We start from the raw sequence: 21,498 nt of genomic DNA on the forward strand, positions 1-21,498 counted from the left end.
CAGGTTCCCTCTTAGATGGTCAGGTTTGCTCCATACACGAGGTGTGTCCAGGTGCTACTGTTTTGTCCTGTCTGGCCTCTTTTTCTGTCCACATGTCCATCTGTCCTTCCCTACCTTCACTGGGCAAGCCAGGCTCACCTACTTCTCTGTGACATCTGCAGTGGACCGTATCATCGGCCTGGACCAGGTGGCCGGCATGTCAGAGACGGCACTGCCTGGGGCCTTCAAGACGAGGAAGGGCATGTTCCGCACCGTGGGACAACTCTACAAGGAGCAGTTGGCCAAGCTCATGGCTACACTGCGGAACACCAACCCCAACTTTGTCCGCTGCATCATCCCCAACCACGAGAAGAAGGTGAGCATTTGACTTTTGTACGTCTCCCTGAGCAGAAACAATTCCTCCCCTGTGTTAGTCTGTGCGGCTCATGGCGCTCCCAGCAGACAGGCTGTGGGTTTGGGGGCTTACATGATACTGAGTCTGTAGCCTCTCCCAGACCCGAAGCCTGGAACTGCTGTCGGAGCCTGTGGGTGCCACTGCCACTGCAGCCTTAGGTTTTGCACACCCTAGGGTCCCCGTCAGTTCACGGGCACTTGTGCAAGATCTCATGCCTCCGCGCTCTCATTTAGGCCGGCAAGCTGGACCCTCACCTCGTGTTGGACCAGTTACGCTGCAATGGAGTCCTGGAGGGCATCCGGATCTGCCGCCAGGGTTTCCCCAACAGGGTGGTCTTCCAGGAATTCCGGCAGAGGTAAGCTGGAACCCCACTGTCCCTTCTCCCTCCTTCCTTCCTTCTCTGCTCTGCCATGCTGGAGAGGGGTCTCCCTGCTGACAGCTGACAGGAAGGTGACAGTGAGGGCCTGGGGGACTTGCTCTACAACAGGAGCTATGAAGAGACATTGAAAAAGCATTTGCCGGAGGTGTGAGCACAAAAGGAAGTTACGGGAAGCTAGGTCCTGAAACACGGCCCTTCTGGCCATATGTGCATAGACGCTGCCCTGTTTCCTGGTGGCTGGGGGGCAGTGCAGCCCTGCACTGTCCCAGTCGTGAGCAGCTCCTGGGACTCCCAGGAAAGATGTGAGCGCAATCCCCTCACTTTCAGTTCGCAGCCCCTGGGCATGCTCAGTTCCTCACTGAAAGTTTGGAATCTACCCAGAGCACCTTGGAAGAAAGGCCTGGCAATCCACTGGCAAACAGCGGCCTCATGGAAAACCCTTTGCTGTGCAGGTCTATACTGACACATAGGTTCGCCATCAGTCGGAACGGACTCTTGGCAACTGGGTTGTTTTATTTATTTTATAAGTCCTACCTGAATGAGTTCACCAGCCCACCTTGAGTTTCTGTTCATTTCCTGGAAGACACCAGGCCTTCTTTGTGCCTTCCATCTGGGTATAGAGCAGCATGGGGTTTGCCAGGCAGCAGCTTCCCTCAGACTGAGAGAAGCTTCTCCATCCCCGGCCCTGGCCAATGGGTGTCAGCTCTCTGTTCTCCAGATCCTGGTGACTCTTGTGGGGTGAAATGACCAGGTTTCTCACTTCTTCCTCAGGTATGAGATCCTGACTCCGAATTCCATCCCGAAGGGCTTCATGGATGGGAAACAGGCATGCGTGCTCATGGTAAGTGGGTGGCCAGTGCAGCTTCTGCGCTTGGGGAGTCCTCGTCTGTCGGTTCGGTGTGTGCCCCCTTTGGATCTGTGGATGCCCCTAATGGTGCCCTGAGCAGCTGCCCTCTCAGCACACAGAGGGTGTGGATGGCAGATAGGCCCCAGGCTGTGCATGTGGAGAAGAGCAGAGCGTGGCCCCCTGCCGGCCTCTGACTCTAGATGTAGACCCTTGCAGTGTGTCCTCACTCAAGTCTCCTGGTTGACAGGGTGGCTTACAGTGGCACAGGACACTGGCCCAGAGCTCCTGATGGAGCCTGCAGGTCTCAGCATCTTCTCCATCCAGCCACAGGGTGTGAGCCCTCATAGGGACTGCAGGCCACACCATGGGCCAAGCTGGGCGAAACCCCTCTCCAGCCGTTTGCTCCCGTTCTTGGACATCTGCTCCGAGGTGCCCACAGCCTGCTCTTTTCCCACCTAGATCAAGGCCCTGGAGCTGGACAGTAACCTGTACCGCATCGGCCAGAGCAAAGTCTTCTTCCGGGCCGGCGTGCTGGCTCACCTGGAGGAGGAGCGAGACCTGAAGATCACAGACGTCATCATCGGCTTCCAGGCCTGCTGCCGGGGTTACCTGGCCAGAAAGTGAGTTCTGGAGCTGGCCCTCCTGCTCTGGGGAACCTCATCGTCCCTGCTGCTGTCTGTGATGTTGCCTCCAGGAGGTGGAGAGTATTTCTGGCTGAGGTGTAGAGTGAAGGGCACGGGGGGGCTTCTGTGTGTAAGTTTTGCTTCCTGTCTGGCCGTCCACAGAGTGGCCTTTTTCCTGCAGTCTGTACGCACCTGCTGTAGCATGGCAGCTGCATGCTGGTCCCTGAGCCCTGGGTCTATGTTCCCGCGAGACTGCTGAACTCTGGGAGAAGGAGCATTTGCTGTGTTTGGTTTACCGGAGCCCACTTGTACCCCAAAGCCCTCCTGTTGTTGTCCAGTTGGTTCCAACTCATAGTGACCTGTATAGGGTTTCCGAGGAGCGGTTGGTGGGTTTGAACCGCTCTAACTCTAGTGTTTACACCACAACTGTGTTTAGCCAGAAATCCAAAGGGATAAAAAAAACAAGCCCTCTTGCTGACTCTTAACCCCCACTGTCTTAGATCTGGAGCACTACTGTCACAGAAATGCCACAAGGGGTGGCTTTAAACTGTAGCAGTTTATTATTGCTCACTGCTCAGGAGTCTGCTGGTCTGAACTAGGGGCGTCGGCTCTAGGGGAAGGTCCTGGTCTCGGCTTCGCCAGTGCTCTTCCCTGCCTGCCTTGGAGACTGCCGCGGGGCACCGGTCTTCTCCCTCGCTCACTCCCTCGTTTGCTTCTGTGCCTCATCTGTTCTTTTATATTTTAAAAGGCATTGGTTTAGGAACAGGCCCTACCCAGCTGTGATGTCGTTAATAGACAGGGAAACTCTGTCCGCGAATGGGATGGCATCCACAGGTAGAGGGGGTGAGAGTTTGTAACATAGTTTTAGGAGGCACAGTTTAGTCTGCTAACTGACGTTTTCTGATCAAGCAAAACCCCAGGTAGTGGATGGCCCGAAGGCTGGATGCTAAGTCAAAAGTTAGAGGCCTAGATCGACTTAGTGCCCATATCTGTAACTGCCCTTTACATCTGACACTGGACTCACTGGCCCCTAGTGGAGCCCAGTGGGTGGGAGACCTAGGCCTGGCTTGCTCCTTGGTGGGACAAGCAGCTCCCTGGCCCCAAGGCCTGCCCCTGCCATGTCTGTCTTGTGCCCCAGATGACATCAGGTTCCCTGAGCCCCGGCTCTCCCTATCTCCCACTGCAGGGCCTTTGCCAAGCGGCAGCAACAGCTAACAGCCATGAAGGTCTTGCAGAGGAACTGTGCCGCCTACCTCAAGCTGAGAAACTGGCAGTGGTGGCGACTCTTTACCAAGGTAGGTCTTGACTCCCGGTAGGGGACAGGCAGGCCATGTGTACTGACCCACTGCCCTGGGTCAGTGGGCGCTCTGCCTTGGCCTCCCCTGAGGCCAGTCATGCTCAGCCCAAGGTTGCCCTGCCTCATAGGAGTCAGGAGGGCACAGGACCATGATATGAGTGGGCATGGCTCAGTGGGTCTAGTCCATGCTCTCCCTACACGGGGCAGGTGCCCAGGCCTCTAACAAGCCACTGGACACTTGCTTCAGAATTTGTACATGGTCTCTAAAAAATTCTGATGGTTCAGTCTTCTTTTGGAGTTATTTCAAACAGTTCAGCTAGCAAAAGCATACAGAAGGAAATAAAAATCCACCCAGAATGCCGTTGCTCCAAGCTAACAGCACTAGATGGTCCAGATTTCCCCGCAATTGTTTTCTCATTTTCCCCTCCACGCCCTCTGAATCTGAGCTATCTAAACCGTATACATTCTTTCATAGCTGAGCTGTGACTTGTATAACAGGCTTGGGTTTTATGTTTTCCATAGAAAATTCCTTCACGTACATTGTTTCTTAAGCCACCGCCTGCTGTTCCCCAGAGGACGAATCATAATTTCTGTGGCTGCTTTTGCACTGACGGGTCCCTATGTCATTCCTGGTATTTTATTTTTTGCTGTTATAAACCATTCTGCCATGAACATCTTCATGCATGGGGACAGTTTTCCTGGAAAGTAACTATTGGGTCAGAGACCTGTGGCGCTGAATTAATTTGCCTCACGCCTGCCCAGAGCTGTCTTGTTATCCCCTGTTTATTGTTCAGTGCCGCTGACTCGGTTCCAACTCAGCGATCTATATGTATAGGGTTTCCGAGGAGCAGCTGGTGGATTTGAACCGTTGACCTTCCTGTAGTGATCTTTTGTTTTCTGACAGAGGGAAGAGACTCACAGCAGGGACAGGCATCCTCCAGTCAACTGGCATGTCTTGTTTCCTAGGTCAAGCCACTGCTGCAGGTGAGCCGGCAGGAGGAGGAGATGATGGCCAAGGAAGAGGAGCTGGTGAAGGTCCGTGAGAAGCAGGTGGCCGCTGAGAACAGACTCACAGAGATGGAGACGCTCCAGTCCCAGGTGGGTTTCTGCAGTGCTGTTCCCAGTGCTGCCACCTGCTGGCCATCAATGAGCAATGCACGTTTCTAGTTACGTTGTTGTTAAGTGCCATCGAGTTGGTTCTGACCCATAGCGACCCTGTACAGGGTTTCTGAGGCTGTAAATCTTTACCGGAGCAGAACGCCTCATCTTTCTGCCACGGAGCCGCTGGTAGTTTCTAACTGTTGGCCTTAAGGTTTGCAGCCCGATTCGTAACCACTACGCTACCAGAGCTCTTAGAAACCGTAATAAGTCTATAGACCCTGTTGGGTGTCATGTAATGTAGGGAAATGGGATTTCTGCTCAAATAGGCTGGAAAGATCAGATCTACCAGTTACCTGACCTCTTCCCCGAGTTCATTTTCTAGACACTGGGGCTGTAGTGATATTGAGAATGCTCCTGGGTACGTGAGCCTTTCCCGATGGAAGTTAGTCTTCATCCTCTGGTCAAGCTTGAGCTGGAGCGTGGTTTGCGGCTGCTGGGAGGAGCTGGCATATCTGCGTGTCCTTGCAGCTCATGGCGGAGAAGCTGCAGCTCCAAGAGCAGCTCCAGGCGGAGACCGAGCTGTGCGCGGAGGCTGAGGAGCTCCGGGCCCGCCTGACCGCCAAGAAGCAAGAGCTGGAGGAGATTTGCCATGACCTGGAGGCCCGCGTGGAGGAGGAGGAGGAGCGCTGCCAGCACCTGCAGACGGAGAAGAAGAAGATGCAGCAGAACATCCAGGTATCTGCCCTCCTCCCCATGTACTCCTCCCGAGGAGCCAGCGCCGGACCTCTCAGCACGGCAGAGCCTCTGGGTTGGGCGGCTCTTCCCAGCAGGGACATCTCCCAGCTGCCCTCCCACTGGTCAGTCTCTCTCTGACTAGTCTGGAGAGTGGAGGGCGGTCATCGGGGGCACATAATGCTGCTTCCTGCCCATTTCACCAGTGGATAGCTCGCTAAGGAAGCTTTCAGAACCAACAACCAGAAAGTGGACCAGGGTTCTTGCTCTTTCCTACTCTGGTGTTGAATCCATGGTTCTCGGAGGGGGTAATCGGCTCAGGCCTTGGGGTTGGGAGCCTGTGTCTTCACGGTCTCTCTCGTGTTGGGGCAGGAGCTGGAGGAACAGCTGGAGGAGGAGGAGAGTGCCCGCCAGAAGCTGCAGCTGGAGAAGGTGACCACCGAGGCCAAGCTGAAGAAACTGGAAGAAGACCAGATCATCATGGAAGACCAGAACTGCAAACTGGCCAAGGTGAGGCCCTCAGGGTCCCACTGGCTGGTGCAGGGAGGTCAGGGCACTACTTGGCATGGCCTGAGGCGTGTGCATGCCAGTGAGTGGGTTGCCTAGTGGTGCCAGGCTCCAGGCTCACAGCTGGACCTTCTGGGCTCTTCCTGCCCACAGCACTGGTGTGTCTGCTCTGTAGTGGATGCTTCTTCTTGGGGTTTCACTGCTTCTGGACACTGGGGTCCTGTTTGAAGTGTGGTTTCTCATCAATGCAGTCCCTGCATCTCACAAACAATTAAATACTTAGCTGCTAACTCAGAATTGAAGGTTTAAATCTGCCCAGTGCTACATAAGGCGAAAGGCCTGGAGACCTCGTCTGAAAAGGTCGCAGCCATTGAGAACCCTAGGGAACACAGTTCTGCTCAGAAACACACGGGGTCACCATGAGACACAACCAACTCAGTGGCAGCGGGTTGTCTTGGCTTATTTTCCTCTAAGTGAAGGAGGTCCCGCAAAAAGGCCTCGTCCTCAGCCTCTGTAATAAAGCCTCTTGAAAGCTTTTTGAGACCTGAGACCTAGAGCCAATCCTCACTGACTCACCAGGTGCCTTGGTGTTGGGTGCATAGATAGAGGTGACCCACGGGCGGTGTCTTTGGGAACTGATGTGTCCTGTCAGCATCTGCCCCAGTGAGCAGAGAAAAGGGAACATGTTAGAGGAGAGGGAAGGCTGGGGCCGGGGTGCTGTCCTGGGTCTCCATAAGGCACGGGTGGAATGCAAGATGCTGTCTGGGGACGCTGAGAAGGTGACAGTTGAATTCATCAGGGGCAGACTGTGTGCTAGGAGTCTTGAACAAGCACTCCACATAAAGAAGATAGTGAAGACTCTGGGCGGGGCGCGGGGGGGCGGGGTTGTTGCTTTGAGGACGTGAGGAACTGGGAGGAGTCACAGCTAACATGATGGATGAGTGGGAGGTATGGGTGGTGCAGTTCACTGGTAAGCACCAGGTAGAACCAGAATTCTCTCACCAACCTTAGCTGTCATGCAGAACCTGAGCCCAAACAGTTCTCTGGAGGGCTTTCTCGGTTTGGGTCTAAACTTAACCTGAGTATTTCAGGAGAGCTAGCCATCCGTTGGGAAGGCAGTTGTGGTGTACTCGTAGAATTCTCACTTTCCTTGCAGGAGGTACGGGTCTGATTCCCAAATAGGGCGCCTTGGAGCACAGCTACCACCCGTCTGTCAGTAGAGTCTGTGTGCTGCTCTAATGCCTAATAGACGAGGAATAAAGGCTTGGTGATCTCCTTCCAAAAATCATCCACTGAAAATCTAATGGGTCACGACAGCCCAGTCCATATGGTGCAGGGCGAGGCAGCATTTTATCCTGTTGTGCTATGGGGTAGTCATAAGTCAGAGGCCAACTCGACATCACATAACAGCAACAGTGCTCTTTTAAAATTATCCCGGCAGCCCAGGCAATCCTAATGAACTTGGTCAGGTGTTTAAGGCCCCACACCACATCGCCACTCATTCTAACTTTCTCAGGGTGCCATGCTTTGAGCAGAGTTTAGGTTGCTCTGTGCTCAACTGACAAGCTCTTACCTCTCCCACCCTTTAGGAGAAGAAGCTTCTGGAAGATAGAATAGCAGAGTTCACCACCAACCTTACAGAGGAGGAGGAAAAATCTAAGAGCCTTGCCAAGCTCAAGAACAAACACGAGGCAATGATTACCGACTTGGAAGGTAAAGAAGGGTGATGGGCAGGAGCGGGCATTCCAGAACACAGGCAAGGTCAGAGGTGGCATTGGAGAGAGGTGCGAACTGGATGCTAAAGGTCATGTGTATCCTCTTTACAGGTTTTATTACGTAGTCAGTATCTTATGTAAATTACACGGTCAGTTTCTTATATAAACAATAAAAAACCCAAACAGGTTTATATAATACACTCTGGGTCTTCTCCCCACTCCTTCCTTCTCAGAGCGCCTTCGGAGGGAAGAGAAGCAGAGGCAGGAGCTGGAGAAGACCCGCCGGAAGCTGGAGGGAGACTCCACAGACCTCAGCGACCAGATTGCTGAGCTGCAGGCTCAGATTGCCGAACTGAAGATGCAGCTGGCCAAGAAGGAGGAGGAGCTCCAGGCCGCCCTGGCCAGGTGAGGGGCCACCAGGAGCGCGGCCACCACACGTGCTTCTCACCGTGGTTCTTGGCGTGTCAGTGAGCCTCAGCCTTGCTCTCTGTTACTGCCTTGAATGCTAGTTTCCTGACAAAATGTTTCTTATCACTAAAAACTCAGCTTAGGGGCTCTTTTATTTAGAAGTTATTTGTAATTAAAAGTCACCCCAAACTGTACCATCTAACCACAGACCACAGTGGTCCTTTACTTTCCTGGAAGATGTCTTTTCTTTTTTTGGCTATTGAATTTCTTGACTAGAGATAAGCCTGCATGTGTATTTTTTTACTTAGCTGCAAGCATTACCGACCATAGGATTTCTTTCCCTGTTTTCCCTTTTTTTGATGTTTAAATTCTTGAATTTTACCTTGGATAATAAATTGATACCCCTATAGTGCTGTGGGCTAATGCATCGGACTGCAAAGTCATTTGAACTGCAAGGCCAGTGGTTCAAGCTCACCAGTTGCTCCTTGTAAACCCTATACAGGGTCGCTATGGGTCGGAATCGACTCGACAGCACTTAACAACAACATGACATTTCTCAGATCTCGAGTGGTATTGCCTTTAAATAGCATGGCTGCCTCAGATGTTATTTTTGCTAAGCGGAAGCTCCTAAGTGCTATGATTATGCCTACATGGAGCAGCTTTGGCTGTACCTCTCTTCAGTTGCTGCTCTTGAAGGGAAAAATGGCCCTCAGACTGATGTTGTTGGTCTCTTTGACAGAGTGGAGGAAGAAGCTGCTCAGAAAAACATGGCCCTAAAGAAAATTAGAGAACTGGAATCCCAGATTTCTGAACTCCAGGAAGACCTAGAGTCCGAGCGTGCTTTTAGGAACAAAGCCGAGAAGCAGAAGCGAGACCTTGGGGAAGAGCTAGAGGCTCTGAAAACGGAGTTGGAGGACACCTTGGACTCCACAGCTGCTCAGCAGGAGCTCAGGTGTGCCAGGGGCTTGGCTGGCCAACTCACAGAGGATGGAGGCTGTGGTTCAGGAGAGGGGGTGGCCTTGGCCAGGACCACACACAGGCATCGTTGTTACGTAACAGAACATGGACTTTGATGGTTCTGCAGTGTAGCTTCTCTCTACTGAGTAGAAGATTGGGTTGCAAACCTGCTTCACAGTTTGGGGTGCAGCAAGGGAAGGAAAAGGATATAGAAGACCTCCACAAAGTATGCCTTTGAATTTGGGTTGTAGAATGGATAGCTGAGGAGGGAGACCGGCGGGCAGGAGAGCTGTCTGGGGTGGTCCCTGCCCCTTGTTGGACTTTTCCCTGCAGCTGGGGAAGAACCCCAGGGACAGCACCACTCCAGGCTCCATCCTGAGGGGGTGTCTCTGTCCAGGTCCAAACGTGAACAGGAAGTAAACATCCTGAAGAAGACGCTTGAGGACGAGGCCAAGACCCACGAGGCGCAGATCCAGGAGATGAGACAGAAGCACTCCCAGACGGTGGAGGAGCTGGCGGAGCAGCTGGAGCAGACGAAGCGGGTGTGTGAGCTACTCTGGGAGGTGTCATGGCGGTGGGGGGCAGGGTGGGGCTGGCGTCAAGACATGGACCCCCTCTGTGAGACTGACCATTCCCTGGGACATGCAGACTTGGCACTGCCCTGCAGAAAAGGGCAGGTTCAGTATCAGACCACCTGAGTTTGAGTCCAGGCCCCAGCCATAGCGACTCGGACAACTTGTTTCTCAGTTTCCCCATCTGTATAAAAGGATAATGGCAAGCGTGGCTCATGTCAGTCTGTGAAGATTGGATGAGTTGGTCCTACTGGTAACAGCCATTCCAGTGGTGGTGTTGGAGGGGCCGACCTTGTGTCAGATGACAGGTGCGTACCCTTTTCTACCTCTTGACTTTATTTCCCGCTAGGTGAAAGCCAACCTGGAGAAGGCGAAGCAGACCCTGGAGAACGAGCGCGGGGAGCTGGCCAGTGAGGTGAAGGCCCTGCTGCAGGGTAAGGGGGACTCGGAGCACAAGCGCAAGAAGGCGGAGGCCCAGCTGCAGGAGCTGCAGGTGAAGTTCACCGACGGCGAGAGAGTGCGCACCGAGCTGGCCGACAAGGTCACCAAGCTGCAGGTGAGACGTCTCCAGCGAGGCCTTGGAGCTCCAGGCTAGTGATGGGGGCTCACTTGTCTAAGGTGGGACCAGACGCAGTTAAGGTCACGGAGCACTCTGTCTCTCCCGTCCCTGCGCAGGTTGAACTGGATAACGTCACAGGTCTTCTCAGCCAGTCCGACAGCAAGTCCAGCAAACTCACCAAGGACTTCTCCACTCTGGAGTCTCAGCTGCAGGACACTCAGGTAGGGGCCCATCTGGGAGGACCCTGCACCCCATCGCCTCTGCTGCCAGCCCCCCTAGTTTCCCACTGGCTCTCATCTGTGTGGTTTTCCTCTCTCCCGCTGTGAGGCTCTGACCTGGCCCGGCGCCCCCCTGACTGCACCTGTTCTTGCCCGCGAGTAGGAGCTGTTACAGGAGGAGAACCGGCAGAAGCTGAGCCTGAGCACCAAGCTGAAGCAGGTGGAGGATGAGAAGAACTCCCTCAGGGAGCAGCTGGAGGAGGAAGAGGAGGCCAAGCACAACCTGGAGAAGCAGATGGCCACCCTGCAGGCCCAGGTGCGGGGCTGGGGCCTTGGGAAATCACTTAGGAACTGCCTATGCAGTTTTTTGTTGTTGTTTTTTTTATAGCGACAGGTGAAAAACAATTGCCCTAACAAAAATACCATGGGTGGGTGGGCACGCAGGGGGGCTGGCTAACAAGCATACGTTATATTCATACAGATGCAGTAGTAGGAGCGGCCCCTCCCACAGTGGAAGTCACCGGGGGCCCCACTGTTGTGACAGAGCTCTAGGAGTGCCACCGTGCACGTCCCTGCTTCCAAACTGTCCTTGGCTGACCTGTCCCTGGGCTTTGTGCTAGGGCTGCTGCTGAGGGAGAGCAGAGCTTACTGTGCCCCAATGTTGCGAAGAGCGTGTGTCAGTTAGACTGTGCTAGCACTGGACTGCTAACCGCAAGGTTGGTGGTTCAAACCCACTAGCCACTCCTGGAAACCCTATACAGCGTTGCTATGAGTTGGAACTGATTTGACGGCACTTAAACCAGCAACAGAATTTGTTTACTTGGTTGTGCTGTGAGTTGTTACTTGGTAATCATCTTCGTTCCAACTCATGGCGGCCCCCCTGTGTGCAGAGTAGAACTCCACACGGTGTTCAAGGCTGTGACAGTTCAAAAGCACGATAGCCAGTCTTGTCTTCCAGGCACCCATGGGTGGGTTAGAACTGCTGGTACCACTTAACCCTTTGTACCACTCGAGGACTCCAAACCTATATGTTGTTGTCAAGTGCCAACAAGTCAGTTCCAACTCATAGTGACCCCTGTATAGGGTTTCCAAGAAGTGGGTCATGTGTTTGAACTGCCAACCCTATGGGTTGCACTCCAGTACTTATCCTACAGCACCACATCAGGACTCCCCAGTCCTGTAGGGCTGGTGCATATGAAAGCACTATTGAGAGGAGACGTCTGTAGGCTCTTTAGCCTTAGTAGGGCTTCCAAAGTGCCAGGTCAGAAGATCTGAGCTCACTCAGGGTGTTGGGTGTGGGTGTAGGGTTATCACCAGGTAGGGAGAAGGGCTACGGGATGGATACCTGTGACAGCAGACAGGCACCTGGGAAGAGGTGCGGGGGCCTCACCCCATCCATCCCTACCGCCAGACCTCAGTCTCTCTGAAGTGAGGGACTTGGTGCGGATGAGAATCCTTCCCGAGCTGACCAGTGACCGGACCCTTTCCTGGCTGAAGAGAGAAAGGTGGAGGGTCTTTTCCGTAACTGGGACAGCACATTGGTCCCCTCCGCACAGTGTAGCAGGCCAGCTCCCAGGCGCCGTCTGTGCTTTCTCCTTACTCCTTGCTCCTGCCCAGGTGACCGACATGAAGAAGAAGATGGAAGATGGTGTGGGGTGCCTGGAGACTGCAGAGGAAGGCAAGAGAAAGCTCCAGAAGGACCTGGAGGGACTGAGCCAGCGGTTCGAGGAGAAAGTGGCCGCCTACGACAAGCTGGAGAAGACTAAGACACGGCTGCAGCAGGAACTGGATGACCTGCTGGTCGACCTGGACCACCAACGGCAGAGCGTGTCCAACCTGGAGAAGAAGCAGAAGAAATTTGACCAGGTGTGTGGCGGTTCCTCTCTGTCCTCCTCGCCTCGTCTCCTTTCTAGTGACGAGACCTAGCACGGTGTTGGTCCGGAGACCTAGCATGGTGCGCTCGGGGGGCCGGGCTCTCAAGGGTCCCTGTTGTCCAGCCTGTTGAGGCCTGGCAGGAAAACAGTGGGAATAGAGTTTTTGTTTTGGAGAAAATACAGCACAACACAGCAGCTTCTACGCATGTACAGTTCAGTGACACACATGACATCACGTGGTATCATCTTTCTCACTGTCTACTATACTGTTTTACCACCCTTGCCTTAAACTCACTGCCCCATAAACATCCATCTGCACTTTAACGTGACCATTGTCCACTTGAGCGCATGTGGAGAAGTCTTTAAAGGAACATAGTGCTCAGGCAAATGTTCTCTACGGATTGAGCTAAGCTGCTGTCCAGCTTAAAGAGAACTTCAGGGAATTGTTGCAGTTAAAAGGGCAGGAGATTTTGGGGGTTTCTCCAGTCTCCGTGCATCCAGGAAGTCTAGATTCCATAAGAGTTTGAAATTCTCTTCCACATTCTCTCCCCACCCCTCCTTTTTGGTCAGGTCCCAGTTTCTGAGTCTTTAGTGGAAACACTCAGTGCTGGGCTCCTGCTGCAGGACATGATTATAAACCTGCAGTTCAGTCTCTCCTCCTGGGGCAGGCCGTCTTAAACTGAGAGGCTTCTTACTGTTAAGTGCTGTCGAGTCGGTTCTGACTCACAGTGACCCCGAATAGGATTCCTGAGGAGCAGATGGCGGTTTGAACTGTCGACCTTGTGGTTCGTAGTCCAGTCCTGGACCTACAGCTCCACACCAGGAGTCCATCTTTCTGTAGCTGCCGGCAAGCCTTGGGCTTATAGATGCATCTTCATGTATTTCCTCCCAGAGTGTCTGGGTCTGGCCTCATCTTCCTGTAACTCAGAAAAGAGTAGGTTTCAGACCACGCCCAACACTGCCAGGCCTCATGAACACAGCCAAAGAAGAGCCCTATTTCCAACAAGACTATGCCCACCGGTGCAGGGGTTAGGATTTCACCTGTATTTAGGGGCAGAGTCCCATCCATAACGGCATCCCATCTATTTCTCAGCTGCTGGCAGAGGAGAAGGCCATCTCCGCCAAGTATGCCGAAGAGCGGGATCGGGCCGAGGCTGAGGCCCGAGAGAAGGAGACCAAGGCGCTGTCGCTGGCCCGGGCCCTGGAGGAGGCCTTGGAGCAGAAGGCCGAGCTGGAGCGGGTCAACAAGCAGTTCCGCACTGAGATGGAGGACCTCATGAGCTCCAAGGATGACGTTGGCAAGAGCGTGTGTACCGGCCGGGGGCAGGGGCGGGCCAGGTGGGCGGCACAGGGCGAGGGGGGAGCGGGCTTTGGGGACCCACCAGCCCTCCGCTTTGACCAGGCTCTCCAGAGTGAACATCATGGGTGAGGGTGGGAGTGGACCTTGGGGACCCAGCGGCCCCTCTGCTCTTGGTGGCAGGTCCATGAGCTGGAGAAGTCCAAGCGGGCCCTGGAGCAGCAGGTGGAGGAAATGAAGACACAGCTGGAGGAGCTGGAGGATGAACTGCAGGCCACTGAGGACGCCAAACTGCGGCTGGAGGTGAACCTACAGGCCCTGAAGGCACAGTTCGAGCGGGACTTGCAGGGCCGTGACGAGCAGAGTGAGGAGAAGAAGAAGCAGCTAGTCCGACAGGTGCGCACAGTCCCACCGCCCTGGGCCGAGGCAGCTGGTCCTGGTGGGCATCCTTTCCACTCCGACTTCTCCCCAGGCTACTCTGTCCATTGCCGTTTCTGCCCATCTCCACTAATCCTTGGCTCCTGGAGACCCCACGGACCCCACAGCCGGGGCTGAGCTGCGGGCCCTTCTCCGCAGGTGCGCGAGATGGAGGCCGAGCTGGAGGATGAGCGGAAGCAGCGGTCAATGGCCATGGCCGCACGCAAGAAGCTGGAGATGGACCTGAAGGACCTGGAGGCCCACATCGACTCAGCCAACAAGAACCGGGAGGAGGCCATCAAACAGCTGCGGAAGCTGCAGGTGAGGCTGGAGTGGGGCTCGGACACCTGTCGCTGCTGACTGGTGCATGCTGGGACCGCCAACTTGGCCCTGAGGGATGTCGTAGGTGTCCTTAGTCCCACCTCACAGACTCCACAGGTCTGAGGTTGAGTGGAAGCAGAACAGATGATTTTTCTACTGAAAGATCCCACTGAGGTTTCCAGTGAGAAGGGTGAGCCCACAGAGATACACCCAGGAATTCGATGGGGCAGGGGAGGGTGGGCAGTTGCTTACTGGTCCACTGCCAGGAGGACACAGTCCAGTCTTACTGGAAAACGGTGTAAGATTCTGACTCGTTAGCTCCCTGGGGAAGCAGCACAAGGCCTGGACACACACGGGGAGCATTTCTGCTTCCCCAAGAACTAGACCCACAGCAGTGGCGTTCACGTAAAAATCCTGTGCACTAGATGTCGCATGGTTGGCGGCATTTCTACCTGATTACTCATCTGGGGCCAAGTCATACCCTTTGGCCTGGGGAATCCCAATTCCATGTTTATCTGTAAAAGATTAAAGGAGAATTCTAGCAACATGAAATGTATCTACTACTGTGTACTGGGGATCTTGGTGGTGCAGTGCTTAAGTGCTCAGCTGCTAACTGAAAGATAAGCGGTTGGATCCTACCAAGCTGCTCCATAGAGGGTCTCAGTGGATAAAACACTTGGCTGCTGACCAGAATGTCAGCCGTTCAAATCCACCAGCCACTCACCCCGAGGGAGAAGGATGAGGCAATCTGCGTCCATAAAGATTTACAGCCTCGCAAACCCGAGCCAACTCTTCTGCTCTGCCTTGTGGGGTCACTCTGGGTCGAAATCGACTGGAGGATGGCAGCAGGTTTAACGCAGACTCGGGGTAGTGGGTGTGTGTGGGGTGCTGCGCTGTTCACGTCTAAAGGAAGTGTAGACTTACTGAAAAAACAGTAACAAAATAGCAGCTTGGAATGATATGTACTTGCTGATTCAAACTCAAAAACTTGCTTTACAAATCTTAACGTTAAAAAAAAACAACCTTCTCAGAGTGGTGCTGGGAAAAAGGTGTTTTGTCTTTAGTTAACTGTATTTTACATGGCGTCAGCCTAAAAACCTGCTTCCCCTTCCTGTGTCCCTTTGCTCGTGGAGGGTGGAGCAGGTGGACCGGGATACCAAGCTCTCCCTTCCCTCCTCCCAGGCCCAGATGAAGGATTACATGCGAGAGCTGGAGGACACCCGGGCCTCCCGGGAGGAGATCCTGGCTCAGGCCAAGGAGAATGAGAAGAAGCTGAAGAGTATGGAGGCCGAGATGATTCAACTGCAGGAGGTGGGCTGGGGGCCGAAGGAGGGGGTTGCTCAGGACGGGGGCACTGAATGAGGTACTTGGGTCTGCAGGAGGGGCTGCTTTGGAGAGCGCAGGGCTTTGGAATGAGATATACAGGGTTTGCAGGAGGGAACACTCAGGAGGGGAGCTACAGGAGAGGGCCCAGGTGTAGGGGCTTTGCTTAGAGTCTGTTCCCTCTGGCCAGCAGGTGATGCTCAAGGTCTCCACCTGGCCTGCCTGAGCTCCTGGGCAGGGTACCTAAGCAGGCGGCCAGAGTACAGAAATGAATGGGGAGGACAGGGATTGCTTTTCAAAGGAGGTTCCCCCAGGGCTTCATTAAGTAGCTAAGCTCCAGCCCTGGTATATTAAAGTGTATGTATGAATTAAATTGTGCCCCTGAAAGGAACAGCCCCTGCAGTACAGTCTCTGACCAGCAGAGGGCTCCCTCCACCCATGGATGCCCTGCACACCTGGCCTGTGGCCTCTCACGAACCTTCTCAGCATCAACATTCCTCCACAGGGTGGTTTTCATGGGTGCCCTCAGGCTCTGGCCTGGGTCTCCATCTCTCCCAACTTGTGCTCTTAAGTAGTGCAGAGGGGCCTGTTCTGTTGTCTTCCCACTATGTGGTTCTTGCCAGTCAGATACTGGGAGCTAGAGGGGTTTGTGAGGGGCAGCAGGCTGGGACTTAGGACAATGGCCTTGTGGAGGGAGGGTGGGCTGCCCTGCCCAGCATTCACACTCTGGGTCCTCGTGGCAGGAGCTGGCAGCAGCTGAGCGTGCCAAGCGCCAGGCCCAGCAGGAGCGGGATGAGCTTGCCGATGAAATCGCCAACAGCAGTGGCAAAGGGTAAGTGGTGGGCGGCCGGGCGCTTGAGTGTGGGGTCAGGTGGGGACTCTGACCCTCACACACTCCCTCCCCGCACAGAGCCCTGGCGCTGGAGGAGAAGCGGCGTCTAGAGGCCCGCATCGCCCAGCTGGAGGAGGAACTGGAGGAAGAGCAGGGCAACTCGGAGCTGATAAACGACCGGCTGAAAAAGGCCAACCTGCAGGTGGGTGGCGTGGCCTCCCCAGCGTCCTGGCACCTCAGAAGGCTCGCCACACGTCTCTACAGGGAGTTACGTTGATTGTTGTTGAGTGCCAACTGTCAAGTCACTCATGACTCATAGTGACCCTGTATAGGGTTTCCAAGGAGCGACTGCTGGGTTTGAACCTGTGGACCCTTGTTAGTGATGGCATCCTTTTCTGGGAGAGCCAGAGCTTCCACCCCTGTGCTGTTGCCCAGCTGCTTCCTAAGTGTTCCCCAGCCACACCCTGGCTGTTTCTGGCCACCCTGCCTCAAATCACTGGGCCTCCTTCCCGCAGATCGACCAGATCAACACCGATCTGAACCTGGAGCGCAGCCATGCGCAGAAGAACGAAAACGCTCGGCAGCAGATGGAGCGCCAGAACAAGGAGCTCAAGGTCAAGCTGCAGGAGATGGAGAGCACGGTCAAGTCCAAGTACAAGGCCTCCATCGCTGCTCTGGAGGCCAAGATCGCACAGCTGGAAGAACAGCTGGACAACGAGACCAAGTACGTGGTGTGCTGTCTGCAGAGCTGGGTCAGGAGCAGGATTAGCTCATCCTGACAGGGCCTCTCCCTATTTCATGGTGGCCCTATGGGGTTTAAGTAGGAACCCATTGCCCACTCTGAAATCGAGGACTTTGATGACCCTCTGTGAGGACTGAGACAAGGTGTGTGTGTATATAGGTCGCAGGGATTGGGGGTGCAGGAAGACTGACCTGGTGGGCAGTGATTTTATGGGCCCGGCAACATGGAAACTCCCCAGATCTCAGCTTTCCCTTTTTTGACTTTATGTTCTTTGCTTGGTGTCTTCTCTCTCCTGAGCCTCAGTTTCCTCATTTGTAGAATGGGAAGACTCACAGTGCCTTTGATAAGAGCTAAAGCACACCAATCCAAGCCCACTGCTGGGAGTCCATTCTGACTCCTAGCGACCCCATGTGGGGTTCCCAGACTGTTAATCTGTATGGGCAGACAGCCTCATCTTTCTCCTATGGAGTGGCTCTTGGGCTTGAACTGCTGACTTTGAGGTTAGCAGCTCAATGCCTAGCTCACAGCGCCACCAGGGCTCCTTTCAAAGCACACAGTAGGCTTTCCATTCGAGGCCCTGGGTGGTCCAGCTTGGGCTTGTTGGCTGGATCCCTGAGGGAGGGTCCAGAAGCCCCATCAACTGCTGAGCCTCCCTGTCTGCACCACACAGGGAGCGCCAAGCAGCCTGCAAACAGGTGCGTCGGGCGGAGAAGAAGCTGAAGGATGTCCTGCTGCAGGTTGAGGACGAGCGGAGGAACGTGGAGCAGTTCAAGGATCAGGTGCGTGAAGGGTGGGAAAGGGGTGAGGAGGGGACTGCACCTGCTCAGAGCTACTCACGAGGGCCCCTGGCCGCACATCTCTGCAGGCAGACAAGGCGTCCACCCGCCTGAAGCAGCTCAAACGGCAGCTGGAGGAGGCCGAGGAGGAGGCCCAGCGGGCCAACGCCTCCCGCCGGAAACTGCAGCGTGAGCTGGATGACGCCACCGAGACAGCTGACGCCATGAACCGTGAGGTCAGCTCCCTCAAGAACAAGCTCAGGTGAGCCCGCTGTAGTTGGACCTTCAGTCTCCCACCCGCTCCTCCAAGACCTTACTTTATGATTTCTCCTTCTAAAGCTTGTTTGTTCTGAAAAGCCCACTCGAGAACATTCGGCACCGGGGCAGGCCCCTGCTCCCTCAGAGCTGGGAGCCAGTGAGCAGGAGCGTTGCCTACTGGGCCGTCTGGGCCCCTTCATTGAGGTCTTTCCACCTCTGAGGGCTTGGATACCCCCCTGGGCCTTAGCTCAGTTTTCCAACAGACAGTGAACTTCGGTGATAGTCCTGACCTGAATGTGTCCTGGCCTTGCTCTGATCCCTATGAGGACTTGGCCACCTTGGGCTTTTTGAATAAGGAGGAGTCCCTTAGCCCCTGATGCCTAGTAAGCATCTGGTGGATGAATGCCAGTACAACTTTGCAGCATTTGTACAAACACAAAGGCATCCTGGCGTCGCTAAAGGGGTTGTCAGGATTCCCGAAGTGACCAGGAGGCCGAGCAGTCTCTCCCCAGATTCTCAGATCTTGCGTCATTTGCACAGGAATTTTTATTTATTTTTTTATTTTTTAGCATAAAGCAACAAGACCAGACATCGTGGTCAGTATTTTAACGTTGATGCGTGTGCTCAGCCTTTGCTGTTCTAGAATATGTTTGCGGAAAGGCGGCATTTTGCTGAAGGCAGCGCTCTTGCCCGCTTCCCTCTCTGAACCAGTCTTGTTTACTCAACGGTGTTGGTGCTATTGTTCTGTGTTAAGATGTTTGGTCCTGAATGTTATATAGGAAGCTTTGGTGACTTGCTGGCCTCTGGGAACCCCTCAGGCTCCATGTTGCCGCTCCCTCCCAGGAGCCGTTAGTGCCTGGTTTCTGTCTCAGACTCACTTTGCACTGTGGGAGCTATGTTGTGTGCCCGCCCTGCCCACCCTCCAGCCCAGCCCTGCTGACCCTCAGCCTCTGCTTTTGCAGGCGTGGGGACTTGCCCTTTGTCGTGCCCCGCCGATTGGTCCGGAAAGGTACCGGTGATTGCTCAGATGAAGAGGTAGATGGCAAAGCGGACGGGGCGGAGGCCAAGGCTGCTGAATAAGCCTCTTCTCCTGCTGCTGAGATGGATGGACAGACGACTCCACCTCCCCATCTGACCCTGCAGCTCCCCTTCTCTACCCCACTGTCAGGCTGGGAGTCCTCTGGCCTGCAGATGCCCGCCTGCCTTCCTGCTACAGCCCCTTCAGCTCTGCTCCTACCCCCTTCCCAGAATCTGATACCAAAGAGTCGGGGGCCGGGGCCCAGGCCTGGGCAAGTGTGACCCGCAGGCTCTCTCCAGCCCTCCCTTGCTCAGAGCACAAGGTGGCGAGTCAAGGAGGGCAGGTCCCTGGAGGGGGCCGGAGGGTTTTCTATGAATCTATTTTTCTTCCGTCTAGTGGAGTTTTGATACCTGATTCCCCAGAAGAGTTGGCACCTCTCCCCCAACCTCACCCCACCCTGTCCCCTCTCTGCTGTTGGCAATCACGCATCGTGGCCTCACACACCTGCTGCCTCATCGGCGCCTTCTCCAGGGGGACCTGGTGGTGGGGAGGGGGCTCCCTCCCTCCCACCCTCTTCTAGGCAGTGCCACTGTCCTCTGTCCCCTTCCTGATTCCAAAATGTCTCAAGTGCAATGATGACCCCCCTCCTTTGCTGAGGACAGTCCGCCCCTCCACAGCCAGGCTGTGACGCTGAGGAGATGGGACGTCGGGGCGCGCTGGAATGGCCAACACCTTCCAGCACCTTCTCCCAATACCTTGGGGACCAAATGTTTGATGGTGAAGGGACTTGTCCCGAGTCCAACAGCTGGAGCGTTACCGAGGGCCAGCAGCCCCCCAGGCCTTGGTTACCTTCCCCAGGACTGGGGCTGAGGGCAGATGCCCTGCATGGTGCCAAGCCCCCAGCCGTCTGCACAGATATGTATTGAAAGGTTTTCCTTCTCTCCCCTGCTCATCGACGACCCAATTCCAAGTCCTTATCACTGCCTTTCCTTTGGAACCGTGTTTAGAAGAGTAGCCTGCCCTACACTGGTCTACACTGGTTGCTGAATTGACCTGTATTCTCACCTGTTTTGGATATGCTGCATTTAGGCTTCCCTATGGCAAAGAAGGCATTATTATTATTTTTTTTTAAGGAAACAAAACTCAACAAATCATGAAGATATATAAAAGCTACATATGCCTACCAAGCTCTGAATTCAGGTCCCAGTTGCTGTCACAGAGGCGAGACTGGAACACCCACGCCCCCTTTTTTTATATAATAAAAGTGCCTTAGCATGTGTTGTAGCTGTCAGCACTACAGGAAGCTGGTTTACAGATGTTTGCCACTGAGCGTCACAATAAAGAGTACCATGTGCTATGAGCTGGTGTCTGTCTGTCTGTCTGTGGAGGGGACTGTGGTTGGTGTCTTGTGCGGCTTACCGCTGTGCTTGGGACTGGGGCAGTGTGTGGAAAATAAAAGATAGGTTGACCAGATTTAGAGATGCTAGGAGTCCTAGTGTGGTGCTGCAAGATAAGCACTGGACTGCTAACCAGAGGTCACCAGTTCAAATGTGCCAGCCGCTCCTTGGGAAAAGACAAGGCTTTCTGTTTCTGCTCTTGCAAAGGTTGACAGCCTTGGGAGCTCTGTACAGGGTCGTTAGGAGTCAGAATCCGCTGGCTCATGGCAAGGTCATCAGTTCAAACCTACCCAGCCGATCATTGAGAGAAATGAGGCTGCCTGCTTCCCCAGAGATTTGTTGTTTGATGTCATTGAGTCAGTACCGACTCATGGTGACCCTATGCACAACAGAATGAAACACTGCCTGGTCCTGGGCCAACCTTGCAAATGTTGCCACTCTTGAGCCTATTGATGGCTGCCATTTTGCCAATCCATCTCGCTGGGGGTCTTCTTTTTCTCTGACCCTCCACCTTATCAAACATGATATCTTTCTCCAGCAACTGGTCCCTCCTGACAATATGTCCAATATATGAGAGACGAAGTTTGACCATCCTGGCCTCCAAGGAGCACTCTGGTTGCACTTCTTCCGACATGGATCTGTTGGTTCTTTTGGCAGCCCATGGCACTTTCAATATTCTCTTCTAACACTATAACTCAAAAGCATCAATTCTTCTATTGTCTTCCTTATTCACTGTCCAGCTTTCATATGCATATGAGGTTATTGAAAATACCATGGCTTGAGTCAGGCGTACCTTAGGCCTCAAGCTGACATCTTTAAAAGTCTTTTGCAGATTTGCCTGATGCAATATGTTGTTTGATTTCTTGACTGCTGCTTCCATGAGTGTTGATAGTTGATCCAAGAAGAATGAAGTCCTTGACAACTTCAATCTTTT

General features: G+C 54.1%; 1 protein-coding gene across 1 annotated transcript in view; it reads left to right on the forward strand.

Moving 5' to 3' along the window:
* The window catches only part of MYH9 (myosin, heavy chain 9, non-muscle), a 99,668-nt gene extending 80,319 nt beyond the window's left edge, over positions 1–19,349 (forward strand). Inside the window, exons 16-41 of the mRNA XM_006865226.1 lie at positions 162–355; positions 628–749; positions 1,545–1,614; positions 2,080–2,240; positions 3,430–3,538; positions 4,507–4,638; positions 5,170–5,376; positions 5,746–5,883; positions 7,470–7,593; positions 7,829–8,000; positions 8,743–8,955; positions 9,358–9,502; positions 9,882–10,088; positions 10,208–10,312; positions 10,473–10,625; positions 11,927–12,175; positions 13,277–13,489; positions 13,664–13,876; positions 14,057–14,218; positions 15,401–15,529; positions 16,285–16,373; positions 16,452–16,575; positions 16,889–17,097; positions 17,786–17,894; positions 17,981–18,153; positions 19,112–19,349. Of these exons, the coding sequence (XP_006865288.1) occupies positions 162–355; positions 628–749; positions 1,545–1,614; positions 2,080–2,240; positions 3,430–3,538; positions 4,507–4,638; positions 5,170–5,376; positions 5,746–5,883; positions 7,470–7,593; positions 7,829–8,000; positions 8,743–8,955; positions 9,358–9,502; positions 9,882–10,088; positions 10,208–10,312; positions 10,473–10,625; positions 11,927–12,175; positions 13,277–13,489; positions 13,664–13,876; positions 14,057–14,218; positions 15,401–15,529; positions 16,285–16,373; positions 16,452–16,575; positions 16,889–17,097; positions 17,786–17,894; positions 17,981–18,153; positions 19,112–19,229 (4,040 nt within the window). The 3' untranslated portion in view covers positions 19,230–19,349. The remainder of the gene's footprint in view (positions 1–161; positions 356–627; positions 750–1,544; positions 1,615–2,079; positions 2,241–3,429; positions 3,539–4,506; positions 4,639–5,169; positions 5,377–5,745; positions 5,884–7,469; positions 7,594–7,828; positions 8,001–8,742; positions 8,956–9,357; positions 9,503–9,881; positions 10,089–10,207; positions 10,313–10,472; positions 10,626–11,926; positions 12,176–13,276; positions 13,490–13,663; positions 13,877–14,056; positions 14,219–15,400; positions 15,530–16,284; positions 16,374–16,451; positions 16,576–16,888; positions 17,098–17,785; positions 17,895–17,980; positions 18,154–19,111) is intronic.
* The last annotated feature ends 2,149 nt before the right edge of the window (positions 19,350–21,498 follow it).

Source organism: Chrysochloris asiatica, unplaced genomic scaffold, assembly GCF_000296735.1.
Source record: "Chrysochloris asiatica unplaced genomic scaffold, ChrAsi1.0 scaffold00076, whole genome shotgun sequence".
In the NCBI taxonomy this organism is placed as follows: domain Eukaryota; kingdom Metazoa; phylum Chordata; class Mammalia; order Afrosoricida; family Chrysochloridae; genus Chrysochloris; species Chrysochloris asiatica.